The 19,802-nt window shown below is 38.6% G+C and overlaps 1 protein-coding gene across 2 annotated transcripts in view; it reads right to left on the bottom strand.

The window, feature by feature from the left end:
* CFAP47 (cilia and flagella associated protein 47) overlaps window positions 1–19,802 on the bottom strand; it is a 504,014-nt gene that overhangs the window by 221,309 nt on the left and 262,903 nt on the right. Inside the window, exons 40-42 of one of the 2 annotated variants that reach the window (XM_027534335.1) lie at window positions 17,122–17,208; window positions 4,825–4,895; window positions 3,402–3,547 (exon numbers count right to left, since the gene is read on the bottom strand). In XM_027534335.1, coding sequence (XP_027390136.1) covers window positions 3,402–3,547; window positions 4,825–4,895; window positions 17,122–17,208 — 304 coding nt within the window. The remainder of the gene's footprint in view (window positions 1–3,401; window positions 3,548–4,824; window positions 4,896–17,121; window positions 17,209–19,802) is intronic. The other variant, XM_027534336.1, reaches the window with a different exon arrangement.

Genomic DNA, 19,802 nt, shown 5'->3' with positions numbered 1-19,802 from the left:
AATGAAACAAATGGCTGACCCTCAGTAGCAGCTTTAGTAGAAACATTTCTGTTTTACACACGGAAAGCTATCACACTGGGGCCTAATTACATCATAGTTTTCAACAGGTAGTTCTTAATGGCAAGGAAGTTATCACACATTTAATAAGAAAAGGAACTAACTAAGTGGACTTGGGTGATTGATTATCTATTTAAGTGTGTAATTACATTTTTAAATATAATTAGCAATAAAATTGAACATGTAAATTAATAGATGTATTTCTCCACTCAAGCAATTGTAATTCAATGCAATACTTTAGATTAGGAGCATTATTTCTCAACTGATAGCAATATACGTTCATTATTATTGTTTTTCTTAATATTCTTTCTGATAAGAACAAAATATATGTAATCAAAGGACTGTTTTAAACAGATGTCAAGTTCAGTATAATTATATTTTGATTAATTTAGATAAAATTTATGGAAGTAAATATTAATATTCAAATAGTACAATTCAAAGAATAGTGGGAGCTCCCCAGCAGTCCAGAGAACCAGGCCCAGGTCCAATTCCTGATCAGGGAACTAAGATCCTGCAAGCTGAATAGTATGGTCAAAAAAGCTAAAAACTGATAGCAAAAAACAAAGCAAAACAAAATCAAACTCTTACCAGGCTACTGAGAATTAAACCTAGTATTTTTCTAGGGCTATATTATAAAGTGATATTGAAAAGGGATTGTGAAATATTTTATTAAACTACTGGCCACACCAGAGTTATTATTTTTTTAATAAATTTTTATATAGATGAATTCAGTTAAATCAAACTTTAAAGGAAATGAAAAACAAAATTTACCATTAATATTAAATAGCATTTTTTCTTCCTAAATGGTAATTTTCACTGTAAAATTAAAATATTCTTGACATATTTAAGAGGTTATGCTATTTTTCAGGTATAAATGATACTACAAGCAACAGGTCAATATAACACCTCTTTCCAGTTACCATTATTTCATTGCCTATGAATTCAATATAGTGCATATGTGTGTGTGTGTGTGTGTGTGTGTGTGTTAGTCGCTCAGTTGTGTCTGACTCTTTGCGAACCCATGGACTGTAGCCTGCCAGACTCTTCTTGTCCATGGAATTCTCCAGGCAAGAACTGTAGTGGGTTGCCATTCCCATCTCTGGGGGATCGTCGGAATCCAGGTCTCCCGCATTGCAGACAGATTCTTTACCATCCACATTTGGGGCTATCTCCTGGGGGTTATCAATTCCGTTGTCAGATCAACACATGGTAGTGTCTTTCCAGAAGGGGATAATGCCATAAAACGTTTCCTCTGAAGCCTGTCTTCTTTCTTTCTCTCTGTCTCTCTTTCCTTTCTCCCACCCTTCTCTCCCTCTCTCTGTTTCTCTCCTTCCCTGGCTTTAGAGAAGCAAGATGCATGGTTCCTAGAACCATGAAATTAACTCTGCCAAAAATTTGAGAGAGTTTAGAAACAGCTCCTTCCTCAATTGAGCTTTCAAGGAGAACATAGCACTGGCTGATGCCTTGATTGAAGACTTGACAGACCTAAAACAGAGGACCCATCTAGGTTACATCTGGATCTCTGACCCATGGAAAATGTGATATAACAAACACAGATTTTTTTTAAGCCTAGCAGTGTTTGGTCACTTGTTATGCAACTATACATAGCTGATAGAGAAGGCCCAGCAGGTTAGGTGTGCCTCCACTCTCTTCCCATGGGACTTCCTTACCAGCCCTTACAAAATTTACAGACAACTAGAACAAAGCTAGTGGAGGTGATAGAATTCCAGTGGAGCTATTCCAAATCCTGAAAGATGATGCTGTGAAAGTGCTGCACTCAATATGCCAGCACATTTGGAAAACTCAGCAGTGGCCACAGGACTGGAAAAGGTCAGTTTTCATTCCAATCCCAAAGAAAGGCAATGCCAAAGAATGCTCAAACTACCGCACAATTGTACTCATCTCACATGCTAGTAAAGTAATGCTCAAAATTCTCCAAGCCAGGCTTCAGCAATATGTGAACCGTGAACTTCCTGATGTTCAAGCTGGTTTTAGAAAAGGCAGGGGAACCAGAGATCAAATTGCCAACATCCACTGGATCATTGAAAAAGCAAGAGAGTTCCAGAAAAACATCTATTTCTGCTTTATTGACTATGCCAAAGCCTTGGACTGTGTGGATCACAATAAACCGTGGAAAATTCTTCAAGAGATGGGAATACCAGACCACCTGATCTGCCTCTTGAGAAATCTGTATGCAGGTCAGGAAGCCACAGTTAGAACTGGACATGGAACAACAGACTGGTTCCAAATAGGAAAAGGAGTACGTCAAGGCTGTATATTGTCACCCTGTTTATTTAACTTATATGCAGAGTACATCATGAGAAACGCTGGACTGGAAGAAACACAAGCTAGAATCAAGATTGTTGGGAGAAATATCAGTAACCTCAGATATGCAGATGACACCACCCTTATGGCAGAAAGTGAAGAGGAACTCAAAAGCCTCTTGATGAAAGTGAAAGTGGAGAGTGAAAAAATTGGCTTAAAGCTCAACATTCAGAAAACGAAGATCATGGCATCCGGTCCCACCACTTCATGGGGAATAGACGGGGAAACAGTGGAAACAGTATCAGACTTTATTTTTGGGGGCTCCAAAATCACTGCAGATGGTGACTGCAGCCATGAAATTAAAATACGCTTACTCCTTGGAAGGAAAGTTATGATCAACCTAGATAGCATATTCAAAAGCAGAGACATTACTTTGCCAACAAAGGTTCATCTAGTCAAGGCTATGATTTTTCCTGTGGTCATGTATGGATGTGAGAGTTGGACTATGAAGAAGGCTGAGCACTGAAGAACTGATGCTTTTGAACTGTGGTGTTGGAGAAGACTCTTGAGAGTCCCTTGGACTGCAAGGAGATCCAACCAGTCCATTCTGAAGGAGATCAGCCCTGGGATTTCTTTGGAAGGAATGATGCTAAAGCTGAAACTCCAGTACTTTGGCCACCTCATGTGAAGAGTTGACTCATTGGAAAAGACTCTGATGCTGGGAGGGATTGGGGGCAGGAGGAGAAGGGGACGACAGAGGATGAGATGGCTGGATGGCATCACTGACTCGATGGACATGAGTCTGAGTGAACTCTGGGAATTGGTGATGGACAGGGAGGCCTGGCGTGCTGCGATTCATGGGGTCGCAAAGAATCGGACACGACTGAGTGACTGATCTGATCTGTTCTGAGTGTAACTCTTGGCTTATTCTTGAGGATAAGCTCTTTGTTTAGCAACCAGAGGGTTAACATTGTTGTCTACATTCATAGAATCTTCAGCTGTCCTCAAGTTGCCTGTACTGGTTATCCTATTAAAGTGCCAGCCCTTAATGAAAGCGCCCACCCCATTTCCATTCTCACCTTTCTGTTACTGAGGATGATGACACAGTAGCGTGTGTGCATGCCAAACGGGAGGAAGAAGAGCTCCAGGCTTGAAGTCCCTTTCGCTGCCAGGTGAAGAGTATGTGCAGAGCAAAAGAACTCTTTGATGAAATTGGACTCAGTTGCTGCCAAAACACGAAATAGGGCTTGTTTACATATTTTGCAAGTGCTGTTCAAATAAAGCAGCTGTTTCAATTAGTGATTAGAGTTTGGGGATGAATTTTTAAAATGTTCAAAGCATTAGCACACAAAATTAGATGACACATGTGTTAATGTAAGTATGGGGGACCCCAGTTCAAGCTTAACATAAAAAAAAATGTGTAATTATGACCTTCTATTAAAGATTCCTTAAAAAACAAAGGGAACTTGACTAGTGTTTAAAATCAGCCTGGATATACACAGAAACATAAACAGCAAAGAGGACATTCCAGAATCTTCAACTTTTTTGTGGACTATGTAATGATTCAAATTATAGGATGTAACAAACAAACTGGAAATGAAGGCCTGTATGTGTATATATTTATATCTATTTGTTGTTTTTAAGACATATCCACAAAGCGCTCAATATTGCTTTGAATGTGGAGACATAGTGGCCCAGTCTTAGTGACTTGATCCTAATGGAGAGTATACTAGATTGCAGCAAAATCAAGCCATGTGACTTCTGACACTACGTCAGAAAATGTAATACAACTTCTTCATAATCATCTGCCTTTCCTGGTTCACTTGCTTTCAGAACCAAGCTGTCACTCTGTGAAGAAACTTTAGGCCACACAGAGAGGCCACATCAGAACAGTGTCCAGAACAAACAGTCCCACTCTCAATCTGACTGCAACTGCCTGAGAGACCCCCGAGCAAGAGTCGCGTAGATGAGGCCGGTGACCCCTGAAGTGTGAGAGATAATAATACAAGGCATTCTTGTTGTTTAATATCAGTACATTTGGGGTGGTTTGTTCTGTAGTTAGCACCACAACAGCCCCATATCCATTTTTCTATCCATTATTCTATCCACAGTTTCTAAATTTATAGTTAGTCATTTCATAAAACACAGTAAATCTGTCATCTCCTTAACATTTTAAACATGGTGATATCTGTCACTCCAATAGGTTTAAACAGTTCAGAATAAGCCAAAAGAAACATAAAGGTCATTTATTGAAATACATTTAATGTACAAGTGAGGAAACTAAGACTCGGCAGTAAAAAGCAAGATGTGAACAGTTTTCCAAAGGATCATGAGCATAAAAGGCTAAGGACCAACACCTCGGGCTCCCATGTGGCCAGCAAGCCTCAGGGCTTGCTGTTCTGTCTATAGTTGTGACCACTACTTATCAGATATTTCATTTATATTATGCTCAGTATATAAAACTAAGACATGAAAACAAATATTTGTAATTGTAGCACTCACAGGTTTTTAAGGCATTTGGGTCCTGGGGACTGCCCTCAGCAACACCACACCCACTGCTATTCACAGCAGCACTGTCGTAAGGAAATCAGAAAACAACATCAATGACACTCAAAAATAATACTCTATATCTTAATTCAATCTTAAAATTCCTTAAAAATCATGGCCACCTACAATGTAATAGGTGAAAACCACAAACGTATTTCATGGATCATTTTTATGTTTATAAAGTTTTAGAAATTTTTAAAATAAGAAAAATGTGAAAAGGAAACTATCATCCATATTTTCACCACTGCTTTTAAAAAATTAATTAATTAATTTTAATTGGAGGCTAATTACTTTACAATACTATAGCTCACCACTTTTTTTTTTAAATGGTAAAAACAATTTTGTTTTGCTTACAAATACTGTAGAGAAGTAAACATATAATAATAATAAAAACTCAAATCCTGACATTTCAAAGTAGGTGGTCTCAACTAAGGACTACATAGGTAGTCTCTCCAAAAATGGTTCTAGAACTTGAAAAAATTATCTTCTCTAAGCTAATTGCACATTTGCTTCTTTCTCATACAGGTAGAAGGAGACTTGGACAGCTGTTTAATCTCGTGTTGTATTTCTGCAAATTAATTAGCAAATCACAGTCTGAAGCAAGTGCCTCCCTTGAAAGTTTCCATGTCTTCCATAACCCATCAATTTCCTCCAATTTGCTCCTCTTAGTATCCACGATTATTTTGCTATCAATTAGTGTCTGGGCTCTAAGATATTGTTTGCTTGATTTTTTTCCGAGAATATAAAAATCTCATATTTTCTCACCTTGCCAGGTGATCTGTATGAATTTTAAGCTGTAAAAATATACTATTTCTAAGGAATGTTCTTCCAACCATATTCATTCCTTTTCACTCTCCTCTTTCACTTTCATCAAGAGGCTCTTTAGTTCTTCTTCACTTTCTGCCATAAGGGTGGTGTCATCTGCATATCTGAGGTTATTGATATTTCTCCCAGCAATCTTGATTCCAGCTTGTGCTTCCTCCAGCCCAGCATTTCTCATGATGTACTCTGCATATAAGTTCAATAAGCAGGGTGACAATATACAGCCTTGACGTACTCCTTTTCCTATTTGGAACCAGTCTGTTGTTCTGTGTCCAGTTCTAACTGTTGCTCCGTGACCTGCATAGAGGTTTCTCGAGAGGCAGGTCAGGTGGTCTGGTATTCCCATCTCTTGAAGAATTTTCCACAGTTTATTGTGATCTACAGAGTCAAAGGCTTTGGCATAGTCAATAAAGCAGAAATAGATGTTTTTCTGGAACTCTCTTGCTTTTTCTATGATCCAGCGGATGTTGGCAATTTGATCTCTGGATCCTCTGCCTTTTCTAAAACCAGCTTGAACATCTGGAATTTCGTGGTTCACATATTGCTAAAGCCTGGCTTGGAGAATTTTAAGCATTACTTTACAGAAGTGTGAGATGAGTGCAATTGTGCAATAGTTTGAGCATTCTTTGCCATTGCCTTTCTTTGGGATTGGAATGAAAACTGACCTTTTCCAGTCCTGTGGCCACTGCTGAGTTTTCCAAATGTGCTGGCATATTGAGTGCAGCACTTTCACAGCATCATCTTTTAGGATTTGAAATAGCTCCAGTGGAATTCTATCACCTCCACTAGCTTTGTTCGTAGTGATGCTTCCTAAGGCCCACTCGATTTCACATTCCAGGATGTCTGGCTCTAAGTGAGTGATCACACCATCGTGATCCTCTGGGTCATGAAGATCTTTTTTGTACAGTTCTTCTGTGTATTCTTGCCACTTCTTCTTAATATCTTCTGTTTCTGTTAGGTCCATACCGATTCTGTCCTTTATTGAGCCCATCTTTGCATGAAATGTTCCCTTGGTATCTCTAATTTTCTTGAAAAGATCGCTAGTCTTTCCCATTCTACTGTTTCCCTCTATTTCTTTGCACTGATCACTGAGGAAGGCTTTCTTATTTCTCCTTGCTGTTCTTTGGAACTCTGCCTTCAAATGGGTATATCTTTCCTTTTCTCCTTTGCTTTTCACTTCCCTTCATTTAGAAATGCAAAAAAGCAAAATTGCTGTCTGAGGAGGCCTTACAAATAGCTGTGAAATGAAGGGAAGTGAACAGCTATTTGTAAGGCCTCCTCAGACAGCAATTTTGCTTTTTTGCATTTCTTTTTCTTGGGGATGGTCTTGATTCCTTTTTCCTGTACAATGTCACGAACATTTAATAGTTTTATATAATTTGAGCACTTGATAGACACCTGAAGGCTGATAGACATAGTAGATAGATATTTTAGCATTTATAACAGAGACTATACAAAGAGTGGAAAGAACTATAAAAAAAAATGCTTATTTCTCAATGCACCACTGCAACACCATCTCTTTGCTAATGGAGTTCTGGGTAGAATGATTAAAATCCTTAGATAATCTCCAAACCTCATTTTGTTCAATACTTGCAATCACTAGCCCTTCAGTCATGGGGGTGTGTGTGTGTGTGTGTGTGTGTGTTTTCCCATAGTGAATAGAAAAGCAGAGCAATTTGGGCTTCATCTCCTTTTTCTTTTCTTTACCTATTTTGTTGGAGAACAGCTAATGATAGTGCCTTTTGAACAAATCAAAGAGCTGCCTTATCCACAAAAAAGAGTCTCAAAACCAGAAAAATTGAGTTACCTGTGTTATTTATGAAAAAAATAGATAAAATATTTTACAGACCTAAGAATTTGATGGACTTGCTCATAAAGCTGATAATTATCATGATTAATTCAGAGACATAAGAAAATAATTTAATAAAATAATATGGCTAAGGAAAATTCTATTTTACCTGATCAACGACAGTGTGGATGACAATAAACTGTGGAAAATTCTGAAAGAGATGGGAATACCAGACCACCTGACCTGCCTCTTGAGAAATTTGTATGTGGGTCAGGAAGCAACACTTAGAACTGGACATAGAACAACAGACTGGTTCCAAACAGAAAAAGTAGTATGTCAAGGCTGTATATTGCCACTGTGCTTATTAAATGCAGAGTATATCATGAGAAACACTGGGCTGGAGGAAGCACAATCTGGAATCAAGATTGCCAGGAGAAATATCAATAACCTCAGATATGCAGATGACACCACCCTTATGGCAGAAAGTGAAGAAGAACTAAAGAACCTCTTGATGAAAGTGAAAGAGGAGAGTGAAAAAGTTGGCTTAAAGCTCAACATTCAGAAAACTAAGATCATGGCATCCAGTCCCATCACTTCATGGCAAATAGATGGGGAAACAGTGGAAACAGTGGCTGACTTTATTTTGGGGGCTCCAAAATCACTGAAGGTGGCGACTGCAGCCATGAAATTAAAAGACGCTTACTCCTTGGAAGGAAAGTTATGACCAATCTAGACAGCATATTAAAAAGCAGAGACATTACTTTGCCAACAAAGGTCCATCTAGTCAAGGCAATGGTTTTTCCAGTAGTCATGTATGGATGTAAGAGTTGGACTATAAAGAAAGCTGAGCACCTAAGAATTGATGCTTTTGAACTCTGTTGTTGGAGAAGACTCTTGAGAGTTCCTTGGACTGCAAGGAGATCCAACCAGTCCATGCTAAAGGAAATCAGTCCTGGGTGTTCACTGGAAGGACTGATGCTGAAGCTGAAACTCCAATACTTTGGCCACCTGATGCGAAGAGCTGACTCATTAGAAAAGACCCTGATGCTGGGAAAGATTGAGGGCAGGAGGAGAAGGGGATGACTGAGGATGAGATGGTTGGACGGCATCACCAACTCAATGGACATGAGTCTGGGTGAACTCCAGGAGTTGGTGATCGACAGGGAGGCCTGGCATGCTGCAATTCATGGGGTCGCAAAGAGTCGGACATGACTGAGCGACTGAACTGAAGTGAATGTTCTTGACCCTAGAAGTGTGGTGATAAACTCATTTTGATTTTAGAATGAGTATCTTTCACACTTCAAAACAGAGGAGAAACAACTCAGTTACATTTTTGTTAATCCCTATATCTTAATCCACACTATAATTTTCCTAGATGCTCATCAATTATGTAGTTATGGAAGAGGAAGCCTTAGTCTTAAGGAAAAAAAAGCATCAAAAGAAGCTAAAATTATGCAAAACACTGTAGATAGAGTAATGGAATATTTCTGCTAATTTAGTAATGGGTCAAAATCAGGTGTGGAACCTATTAATACTTATGAGGTAGAAAGGGTTGGCACACTATTTTCCTCCGCAATAGTGGTGTTAGCTCTTTTCAAGCTCAAATAATCAAAATGATATTGAACTGCTTCTAGTTAGTGAAAGTCACTCAGTAGTGTCTGACTCCTTGGGACCCCATGGACTATACAGTCCGTGGAATTCTCTAGGCCAGAATACTGGAGTGGGTAGCCTTTCTCTTCTCCAGGGCATCTTCCCAATCCAGGGATCTAACCCAGGTATCCTACATTGCAGGGGGATTCTTTGCCACCTGAGCTACAAGGGAGTCAAAGCATGAATAAATCAGCTCCAATAATGACTTCCTTCTCAAGTTTCTCCAGCAGGGAAGGAAGATCTTTGTTATAATCTTTCATACTTCTGGGCTGGCATTCAGGGCTATATCCAAATCAAGCAGCAAATTCTCTGGTTCAAGTCTAGTTTTTATGAATCACATGAAGGAATATAAGAGAATCAATTTTTAGGTTAATTGCATCCTCCATGTGTCCAGGAGTTGATCAAAATCAGGTCCCATGGCCATCTGGGGGGCAGTTAAAATAGAATGTTTGATGTTTTTTGTACAACTTGGGCTCCTGAACAGCTGAGAAGTCTCTAAAATGAGGGGTGCTAACCTGTCATACAAAGAGAGTGATCTGTGAATTAAAATGGGGAAAAAAATTCCACCATTATGTCCACTGACTCTTAATAGCAATTGAAATCAAATCATGTACTATTAGCTGTACACAAGTATCTTTATATCACATTTCACTTCTTGCACATATATTTAGCTATTATTTATTTTCACTGCTACTTTCAAAGCATGGTAGTTATCTCTCCCAGTAGATGTTACTATGCATTGTGTTAATGAAGTACATATTTTAATATACTACAAGTTTTAAATATTTTGATACAGTACTCTACTAGACTATTTCTTTCCTCTGTGCTATGGACTGAACTGTGTCACCCTTAAATTCTATGTTGAAGTCTTAACTCTAAAAATGATTGTGTTTGGAGATAGGGCATGTGGGCCTGCTCAGTCACCTCAGGAGTGTTCAACTCTTTGCCACCCTATGGACTGTAGCCCACCAGGCTCCTCTTTCCATGGGATTCTCCAGGCAAGAAGAGTAGAGTGGGTTGCCATGCCCTTCTCCAGGGGACATTCCTGACCCAGGGATCAAACCCATGTTTCCTGTATCTTCTGCATTTCAGGTGGATTCTTAACCACTGAGCCACCAGGGAAGCCCCAGATAGGGCATATTGTAAGGTAAATTAAGGTTAAATGAGGCCATAAGGATGAGGCTCTAATAAGAAAGAATTAGCATCCTTATTAGAAGAGAGACCAATGAGCTCACCCTCTCTCCCTCCATGTGTGCATGAAGAAGAGGTCATGTGAGCACCCAGTGAGATGGCTGCTGCCTATAAGCCAAAAGAAGAGGCCTCAGAGTGAAACTTAACTTGCTGGCACCTTGGACTTTCCAGTCTCCAGGACTGTGAGAAATAACTTTCTGTTGTTTAAACCACCCATTCTGTGGTATTTTGTTATGGTAGCCCAAGGAGATTAAGACATTCTATAATCCTTGTTATTTATGTGCTTGTAAAAACACTATTTTTTGAAATAGAATAGGCTTCATTAGACTGCCAAAGAGCATTAAAACATTAAAACCAGGTATGAAACCCTAATCTAAAGCAAGAGGATCATGGCAGGTTGTTACTCTTAGTATATACATCTGGCTTTTGAGTCACTCTACTTTCCTTATAGACTTGGCCAAGTCTGTTACTAATTATTCAGTATAGTAGAATGAAATATTTTAAAATCATGGTTCTCCAAAACCCAGCTTTTTTTGGGGGGTGGGGTTTGGGCAAGAATCAGGACTCAGAAAGATATCTCTACCAGGACCTACTTTCATTTGGGTGGCTAATCTGGGCCTAACTCTCCTAGGAATAAGGATGAATGATGAAATCCCTAAGTTCACAGAGTATGCGGTCTGCCATGCAAAGCAACTCTATAAGAATAAGTACAAAGTAGAATGGTAAACACTTCAACACCTCTTCAACTTGAACTCACACTTTCCTATGCCGACCCTGTAGTCCATATTTATAACCATATGCCTTGTAATTCTGGGCTCCCCTGGTGGTTTCCCCTCACCTGTCTGTCCCCTACTCCCCCAAAGCTTCTGCTATTCCCTCTTCCCATGATCCTTCTACACTTGTAGGAGAGTTCTCCCCTTGTTCTAGATTCTGGCCATCATATCGTACTATTATTTCAGATCCCAATCTGTACTTGATAAAGGAGAACATGGTGTATGCATGGAAAAAAAGTTACTAGGACCTCATTTTTCTTCAACAGTGTCTTCTCTTCCACATAAATCACAAAAATATCTACATAGTGATATTCCTTGCCAATCAGCTTATAGAACACATGCACACGTGTGTGTGTGTGTGTCTATTATTTTCTCAATATAACACATACTACTGAATGCATTCTGCCCTATACAACTGTCTCCATTTGGGTAGATTTATGTTTTCCTTCTTCTCTGCTTGATGGCTGGCAACTTTAGGGCCAGATTTGTGACTTATTTATCCCAATACTTCTCCAGTACTAAGAAAAATGCTTGCGGTGCCACTTAGTAAAAATCTATTGAGTGATAAATAATTCAACGCTGCTGTAAAAAATAGCAAGTCATATCACTGAAGGAAATTATTTACAAAGTGCTCCTTTCTGAGCACTGCTGATCTATCACTCAATTTTAAAGTGTGACTAAAATCAGTCTCCTGTCCTGATCCTTTCTGATAATCCTTGAGATTTAATTAGAATAAAAACTTCTTAACTGCTCTTACTTGCGCTCATAGATCATATTCCCATAAAGCAAAATATGTGATGAATATGGTTTCCTCATGCATGTGGTTTCAAATGTGTTGTTTTATATGTATCTATTGCATAAGAAGAGCAGTTTACAGAAACGTTTTTTAAAAATTTTTAATAGGAAATCATTTTTTTAATGCCACCTGAAAGATAATTTCAGTACTTTATGTCTCATTTGAGAAGAGATTATTTCTCATGTGGGGAGACATTAACTGAAGCGACTCTGAAGAGGAGCATCCATTAGAATGTGCTAGGTCATGCTACAGTTAACAACCCCACATCTCAGTGGATTAACACAATAGTTTACTTCTTGCTCATAAAACATGTCCATTCTAGGTGGAGAAGATACACTCAGAGTTCCTTTGTGAAGGAGGCCTCCATTCCTAAATGTGCCTCTCTAATAATTGTAGCAGGGAATGGGGACAGGAAAAATTACTCACTGGGTCTTAAAGCTACCACTTGAAAAAACACTCAGTACTTCTCATATGCCATTGGCCAATTATGTGTTCATGCAGAATTTTAACATTAGTGGGGAAGTGTAGTATGTGCACTAAAAGAGGAAAAACAAGGATATTTGTAAGGAGCTTTAAGAAAAAAAATCTAGTTAGCTTATGGAGATTTTTAAATACTTTGTTCTCTTAACGTATGTAACACATATAACATAAGAGAACAATAAAAGTGTTTTTGAAAATAAAAATAAATAAATAAATAAATAAAAATCTCCATAAGCTAATTGGATGATGAGACCTAGAAACCAGGCCACAGAGCAAGCCATCAGGACCTCAGAAGGAGCTACAGCAATGCTTCTAATAAATCTGTTCTGAATTGTCAGAAAAGCAGCCTCTTTGGTGAACTTGAGACGATTTGATCACAACTCAGTGTATGAATTAGGATCTCAGTTGTCCATATCAGCGCCGAAATGACACACCAAAGACCAGCCCTTTTCCTTGAGAAACTGTGTGACTTTAGCCTTCGTAAGTCTAGCCCTTTCTTTTGGTCTGGGAGACAGTCTTTACAGAGATGCACAGGAGTAAATGTGCAGTCCTTTAAACTAGCAGCTCGAATTTCTTCTTTGAGAGTTAATCTGCCGAAGCCTGACTATGCTCTCCCTGACCCAGTGCTCAATGTCACTGCATCTTTATGTTTCTTTTCTCACAGGAAGATTTGAAAGATGAATTAAGACAGTAGAGTGTTATAAAAACAAATGGAAGAGCCTATATGGGAAACAATGATCAATAAAGTTTGAGACTGTGGTAGACACACTTCTTAAGTGATACTTCAGGCTGAGCTGGGAATTGTTTTGGATGAGTATTTCCAAAGTTTCCTTCCTTTTCAAAATTAAATTATAAATGCTTCCATACTTGTTCAATTTTGCTTTTGATTTGAGAAGCATAACATAAAAAAAGATATCTTTACCTGTAGCTTGAGAATCTATGGCTTCAATAATTCTGGAATGTTAGGTCTAAATAAAACCATTTCAGAACATTGTATGAAAAAATCATGGTAAAATTTGGATACAGAATTTCCAAACTGTGTTCCAAATTATGACGGTGGACTCACTTTTTCTCTTCAGTAAAAGGATCTAACTTTGACTTACTTCTGCTCACAGATAGCTACAGCATTTCTTTGAGAATTGGCTATAGTTTAATTAGAATACTATAGATACTTCAAAAAATGAAGATCATGGCATCCGGTCCCATCACTTCATGGGAAATAGATGGGGAAACAGTGGAAACAGTGTCAGACTTTATTTTCCTGGGCTCCAAAATCACTGCAGATGGTGATGGCAGCCATGAAATTAAAAGACGCTTGCTCCTTGGAAGAAAAGTTATGATCAACCTAGACAGCATATTAAAAAGCAGAGACGTTACTTTGCCCACAAAGGTCTGTCTAGGCAAAGCTATGGTTTTTCCAGTAGTCATGTATGGATGTGACAGTTGGACCATAAAGAAAGCTGAGTGTCAAAGAATTGATGCTTTTGAACTGTGGCATTGGAGAAGACTCTTGAGATTCCTTTGGACTGCAAGGAGATCCCACCAGTCCATCTTAAAGGAAATCAGTCCTGAGTATTCATTGGAAGGACTGATGCTGAAGCTGAAGCTTCAGTACTTTGGCCACCTGATGCAAAGAACTGACTCATTTGAAAAGACCCTGATGCTGGGAAAGATTGAGGGCAGGAGGAGAAGGGGATGACAGAGGATAAGATGGTTGGATGCCATCATCGACTCTACAGACGTGAGTTTGAGCAAGCAGAGCTGGTGATGGATAGGGAAGGCTGGCGGGCTGCAGTCCGTGGGGTTGTAAAGAGTTGGACATGACTGAGTGACTGAAATGAACTGAACTGAAATTATTCACAATTAATGTGAGGAAATTGCTTCAAAGCCATTCAGGCAAAATCTGTGACCACAAAGCAACTTCTTGATCAAGAAACAAGGGATTGAAAAAAAAATTTCAGGAGGAGAACTATTTACTGAAGTTTTTTAAGCATTTAAAAGTAGCATTTCATACTACAAAGAAATTAACATAAATGCCTATAATACTCTATACCTATGATATTTATAATGCTGCCTTGGAGATCAATGCATTAATTCATATTTTATTGTTCACTAAAGCAAAATGTCCCCTGAAGAAGGAAATGAAAACCCATTCCAATGTTCTTGCCTGGGAAATCGGGTCACAAAGAGTTGTATACAACTGAGCAACTAAAAAAATAACAAAGCAAAGGGAGAAAAGAAGACTTTGAATGCCTTAGTTAAGTATGAAATTAGCATCCAACAAAACAAATTCAAACAAAAATGTTTTCTCCTTATCAATTTTTCTCACAGAAAATAAACCAATGGAAAAAAATCAAATATCATAATAAATGCAATGCTTATGATCTTCTAAAACAATTGGCTGTAATACAATTCATTTTGAAAAACAAACTATTCATTTTCATCTTAGTGAGATCTGCACAGTCCTTTAATGGTTCTGATGACTTTAACACTGGAATTCCTATGATATCAACATTGCCAAATCCTTGCCACTGGGAATGTTTTTGCATCTAAAAGGATGACACTGATGCTGCCAAGCACTACACAGAATCAATGGTATAAAATAAACTAACACCATAGTAAAGGTCAACATATACATGCACTTCTGTAATCAGATCAGATCAGTCACTCAGTCGTGTCTGACTCTTTGCGACCCCATGAATCGCAGCACGCCAGGCTTCCCTGTCTATCACCAACTCCCGGAGTTCACTGAGACTCACGTCCATTGAGTCAGTGATGCCATCCAGACATCTCATCCTCTGTCGTCCCCTTCTCCTCCTGCCCCCAATCCCTCCCAGCATCAGAGTCTTTTCCAATGAGTCAACTCTTCACATGAGGTGGCCAAAGTACTGGAGTTTCAGCTTGAGCGTCATTCCTTCCAAAGAAATCCCAGGGCTGATCTCCTTCAGAATGGACTGGTTGGATCTCCTTGCGGTCCAAGGGACTCTCAAGAGTCTTCTCCAACACCACAGTTCAAAAGCATCAATTCTTCGGCGCTCAGCCTTCTTCACAGTCCAACTCTCACATCCATACATGACCACTGGAAAAACCATAGCCTTGACTAGACGGACCTTTGTTGGCAAAGTAATGTCTCTGCTTTTGAATATGCTATCTAGGTTGGTCATAACTTTCCTTCCAAGGAGTAAGCGTCTTTTAATTTCATGGCTGCAGTCACCATCTGTAGTGATTTTGGAGCCCAGAAAAATAAAGTCTGACACTGTTTCCCCTGTTTATCCATCTATTTCCCATGAAGTGGTGGAACTGGATGCCATGATCTTCATTTTCTGAATGTTGAGCTTTAAGCCAACTTTTTCACTCTCCACTTTCACTCTCATTCATGCAAAGATGAGCTCGATAAAGGACAGAAATGGTATGGACCTAACAGAAGCAGAAGATATTAAGAAGAGATGGCAAGAATACACAGAAGAACTGTACAAAAAAGATCTTCACGACCCAGATAATCATGATGGTGTGATCACTGCCCTAGAGCCAGACATCCTGGAATGTGAAGTCAAGTGGGCCTTGGAAAGCATCACTACGAACAAAGCTAGTGGAGGTGATGGAATTCCAGTTGAGCTATTTCAAATCCTGAAAGATGATGCTGTGAAAGTGCTGCACTCAATATGCCAGCAAATTTGGAAAACTCAGCAGTGGCCACAGGACGGGAAAAGGTCAGTTTTCATTCCAATCCCAAAGAAAGGCAATGCCAAAGAATGCTCAAACTACCGCACTTCTATAATAGAAACCTGCATTTTTTTTTTTTTCTTCCTGCCTGGCTTTCTTCAACCTTTATAACATTGTTTTATTCTACTTCACTTTAAATAGTTATTCTATAGTTTAAAGACGATGAGACATATAAGGCAATCTAACTTTAAAAAATGGCTGCTTCTCTACTGAGAAGTCAAAGTTCCTTTCTAAACTAAATACAGACTTTATAACATGAATCAAATAAGCTTAAATACAGTCAATCTTCATGATCCACCAATCCAAAATTTGCAAATTCATCTTCTCACTAAAACTAATTTGGAATCCCAAAGTTAATACTCTTGGTAGTTTTCCAACTGTTCGTGGGCATGTGCAGAGTGATGGAAAATTCCAGTAGCTGATCACACAAGTTCCCAGCTGAGGTCAGACAAGGTGACACTGGGATTTTTTGTTTCTGCTCTCCAGCTTAGATGAGCAGAGGGTGGAGACAGTGGGGGGCAGTACAGAAGTACAGAAGTGCAAGCTGCTCTAGCTCTGAGGTACGAGGACAGGGTTTAAAACCCTCTCTGGCACCTGTCAGTGGGAATGCCTCAGGTAAATCATTTAACACTTCTGAACTTTATTTTCTCCTTGTAAAATACAGAAAGCAGAATCTACCAGGTTGGGTTGTTTTTAGGATTTATAATTACAATACATATGGTTATATAGATTTCTTCTCAGAGGAATGGTGGAATCCTCACTAACTGTTTGTGGCAACTTTATATACCATAAGTACCATGAACAATGGGAATCCATTGTATTTAATAAAGTGCATATGTATTCAATTTTCATGTCCATAAACCTAGTAATACATAAAGAGAATAACGGTGTGAATAATATAAATAATATATATAATATAAATATTTCAAATAAATGAAAACTACTGCATAATTATGTAACAAATTTACTTGAATGCTAATTTTTCAAATTTTTTCCTGAGATAATCAAGAGCATATACAGAAATTTACCGGTGGTTCAAGACGTCAACAGATTCTTCATATTCAGTTAATTGGGATGGCAAAGAGATAAATGTTAAGGATTCCACCAGAATGACACTAAAATACATGAAAAAAGGGTTATTTTTAATTCTACTGTAACAAAATTCAGATGACCACAAAACATTCTTCCTTTAAATCATTTCCATTTACCATAAAATATAATTAGAATCAGAATAAATTACAGTTCAAACAGTCCATGTGCTCTCATTCAGTAATTCAAAACATGTTAGAAATAAAAGATGTTGAATGGAAACAGGTTAAAAAAATGATATTTTTATATGTAAAGTCAACACTGAATTCTCATAACAAGGAAACTTAGAGCAAAAATGACCAACCAAATTATATTCTGAAAAGAAAGAAGAAATTATACATTAACCTTAATACACTGTCAGAGTTATACACACTTAATAATATCTAATCTGGACTTACCAGGTGGCTCAGTGGTAAAGAATCTGCCTGCCAATGCAGGAGATGTGGGTTTGATCCCAGGGTCAGGAAGATGCCCTGAAGTAGGGAATGGCAACCCACTCCAGTATTCTTGCCTGGGAAATCCCTTGGGCAGAGAAGCCTGGTGGGCTACAGTCCATGGTCACAAAAGAGTTGAACACAACTTAGCCACTAAACAAAAACAAAAATCTTATGTCTAGAAAAGAGAAATATTTCTCTCAGGAGTGGACATGAAATTTGGGTACCTAGTAAAATCAATGCATTGATAATTATGCTATCATCCAGAATCAAACAGAAATTCAGTCCTTCCTATATAAAAAAGGTCATTCCTTCAAGAAACAGTTATGGAGACCCCATTACATGTTAGGTGTAGGACTAAGTACTGGAAAGTACAAACATGAATATGCTATCTTCCAAGCCTTAGATTAAATAGATGGGGAAACAATGGAAACAGTGAGAGACTTTATTTGGGCGGGGGGGGGCTCCAAAATCACTGCAGATGGTGACTGCAGCCATGAAATTAAAAGACTTTTGCTCCTTGGAAGAAAAGCTATGACCAACCTAGACAGCATATTAGAAAGCAGAGACATTACTTTGCCAATAAAGGTCGGTTTAGTCCAGGCTATGGTTTTTCCAGTAATCATGTATGCATGTGAGAGTTGGACTATGAAGAAAGCTAAGTGTAGAAGAATTGATGCTTTTGAACTGTGGTTTTGAAGAGAGTCCCTTGGACTGCAAGGAGATCAAACCAGTCAATCCTAAAGGAAATCAGTCCTGAATATTCATTGGAACAGCTGATGCTGAAGCTGAAACTCCAATACTTTGGCCACCTGATGTGAAGAACTGACTCAACTGAAAAGACCCTGATGCTGGGAAAGACTGAAGGCAGGAGAAGGGGATGACAGAGGATGAGATGGTTGGATGGCATCACGAATGCAATGGACATGAGTTTGAGTAGGCTCTGGGAGCTGGTGATGGACAGGGATACCTGGCGTGCTGCAGTCCATGGGGTCACAAAGAGTCAGACACGACTGAGTGACTGAACTGACTCTAGCCTTAGGCTGCCCACAATATAATGGAGAATAGTGTGGAAATGATACCCTAGTGGCAGGGTAAAGATTTCATGAAGAGTCATGTCAGGAATGCCTAATTCCTCTTGCAGAGTTGAACTGAATCTGTAAAATATTGTTAAGAACAGATTTATCTAAACTTAATTTGTTAACAGAAATCTTTTTTATTATGTAACAGTTATTAAGATCTCATTGGAGAAGGCAATGGCACCCCACTCCAGTACTCTTGCCTGGAAAATCCCATGGACAGAAGAACCTGGAAGGCTGCAGTCCATGGGGTCACTGAGGGTCGGACACGACTGAGCGACTTCACTTTCACTTTTCACTTTCATGCATTGGAGAAGGCAATGGCACCCCACTCCAGTACTCTTGCCTGGAAAATCCCATGGATGGAGGAGCCTGGTAGGCTGAGTCCATGGGGTCGCTGAGGGTCGGACACGACTGAGTGACTTCACTTTCACTTTTCACTTTCATGCATTGGAGAAGGAAATGGCAAGCCACGCCAGTGTTCTTGCCTGGAGAATCCCAGGGATGGGGAGCCTGGTGGGCTGCTGTCTAAGGGGTCACACAGAGTCGGACACGACTGAAGTGACTTAGCATTAAGATCTCACAATACTAGCTTAATAGTGGAAAACAGATCAGTAATAAAATCAATCAAATATTTTAGTCTAAAAATACACACACATTCATGAACATGCATACACAAACTAAAATGCAATACATTTATATATCTTAATGTTTGAATGCTGGTATCAGTTTTTATCTTTTTGGTTTAACTTGTTATTTCTGATGCCTTCATAAAGGGTTGTAAAGGATTTTATAAATATTAAATACTAAAAAGTTTTAAATAAGACAAAATTAACTGTAAAAAAGTGTAAACTATGAATGATGAAAGTTATGTATCAAACTGGAAGAATTGCTTATATAAATTTACAGTTAAGCAAATGTAGGAATAAATCCTCTCCAGAGAGCAATTTATATTTAAAGTCATGCACTAAATTCTCATTTAAATTTTATAAAATTATGAGGCAGAAAACATTTATAACATTTCTTTATATTTCTATAAATCTATGGTGAATCATTGGGCAATTTATTTTGGTAATAATGTGTTCTGACTAAAAAATAATCACAGGC

This window comes from Bos indicus x Bos taurus, chromosome X, assembly GCF_003369695.1.
Source record: "Bos indicus x Bos taurus breed Angus x Brahman F1 hybrid chromosome X, Bos_hybrid_MaternalHap_v2.0, whole genome shotgun sequence".
NCBI classification, from domain to species: Eukaryota; Metazoa; Chordata; class Mammalia; order Artiodactyla; family Bovidae; genus Bos; species Bos indicus x Bos taurus.
This window is presented reverse-complemented; position numbering and strand designations above follow the sequence as displayed.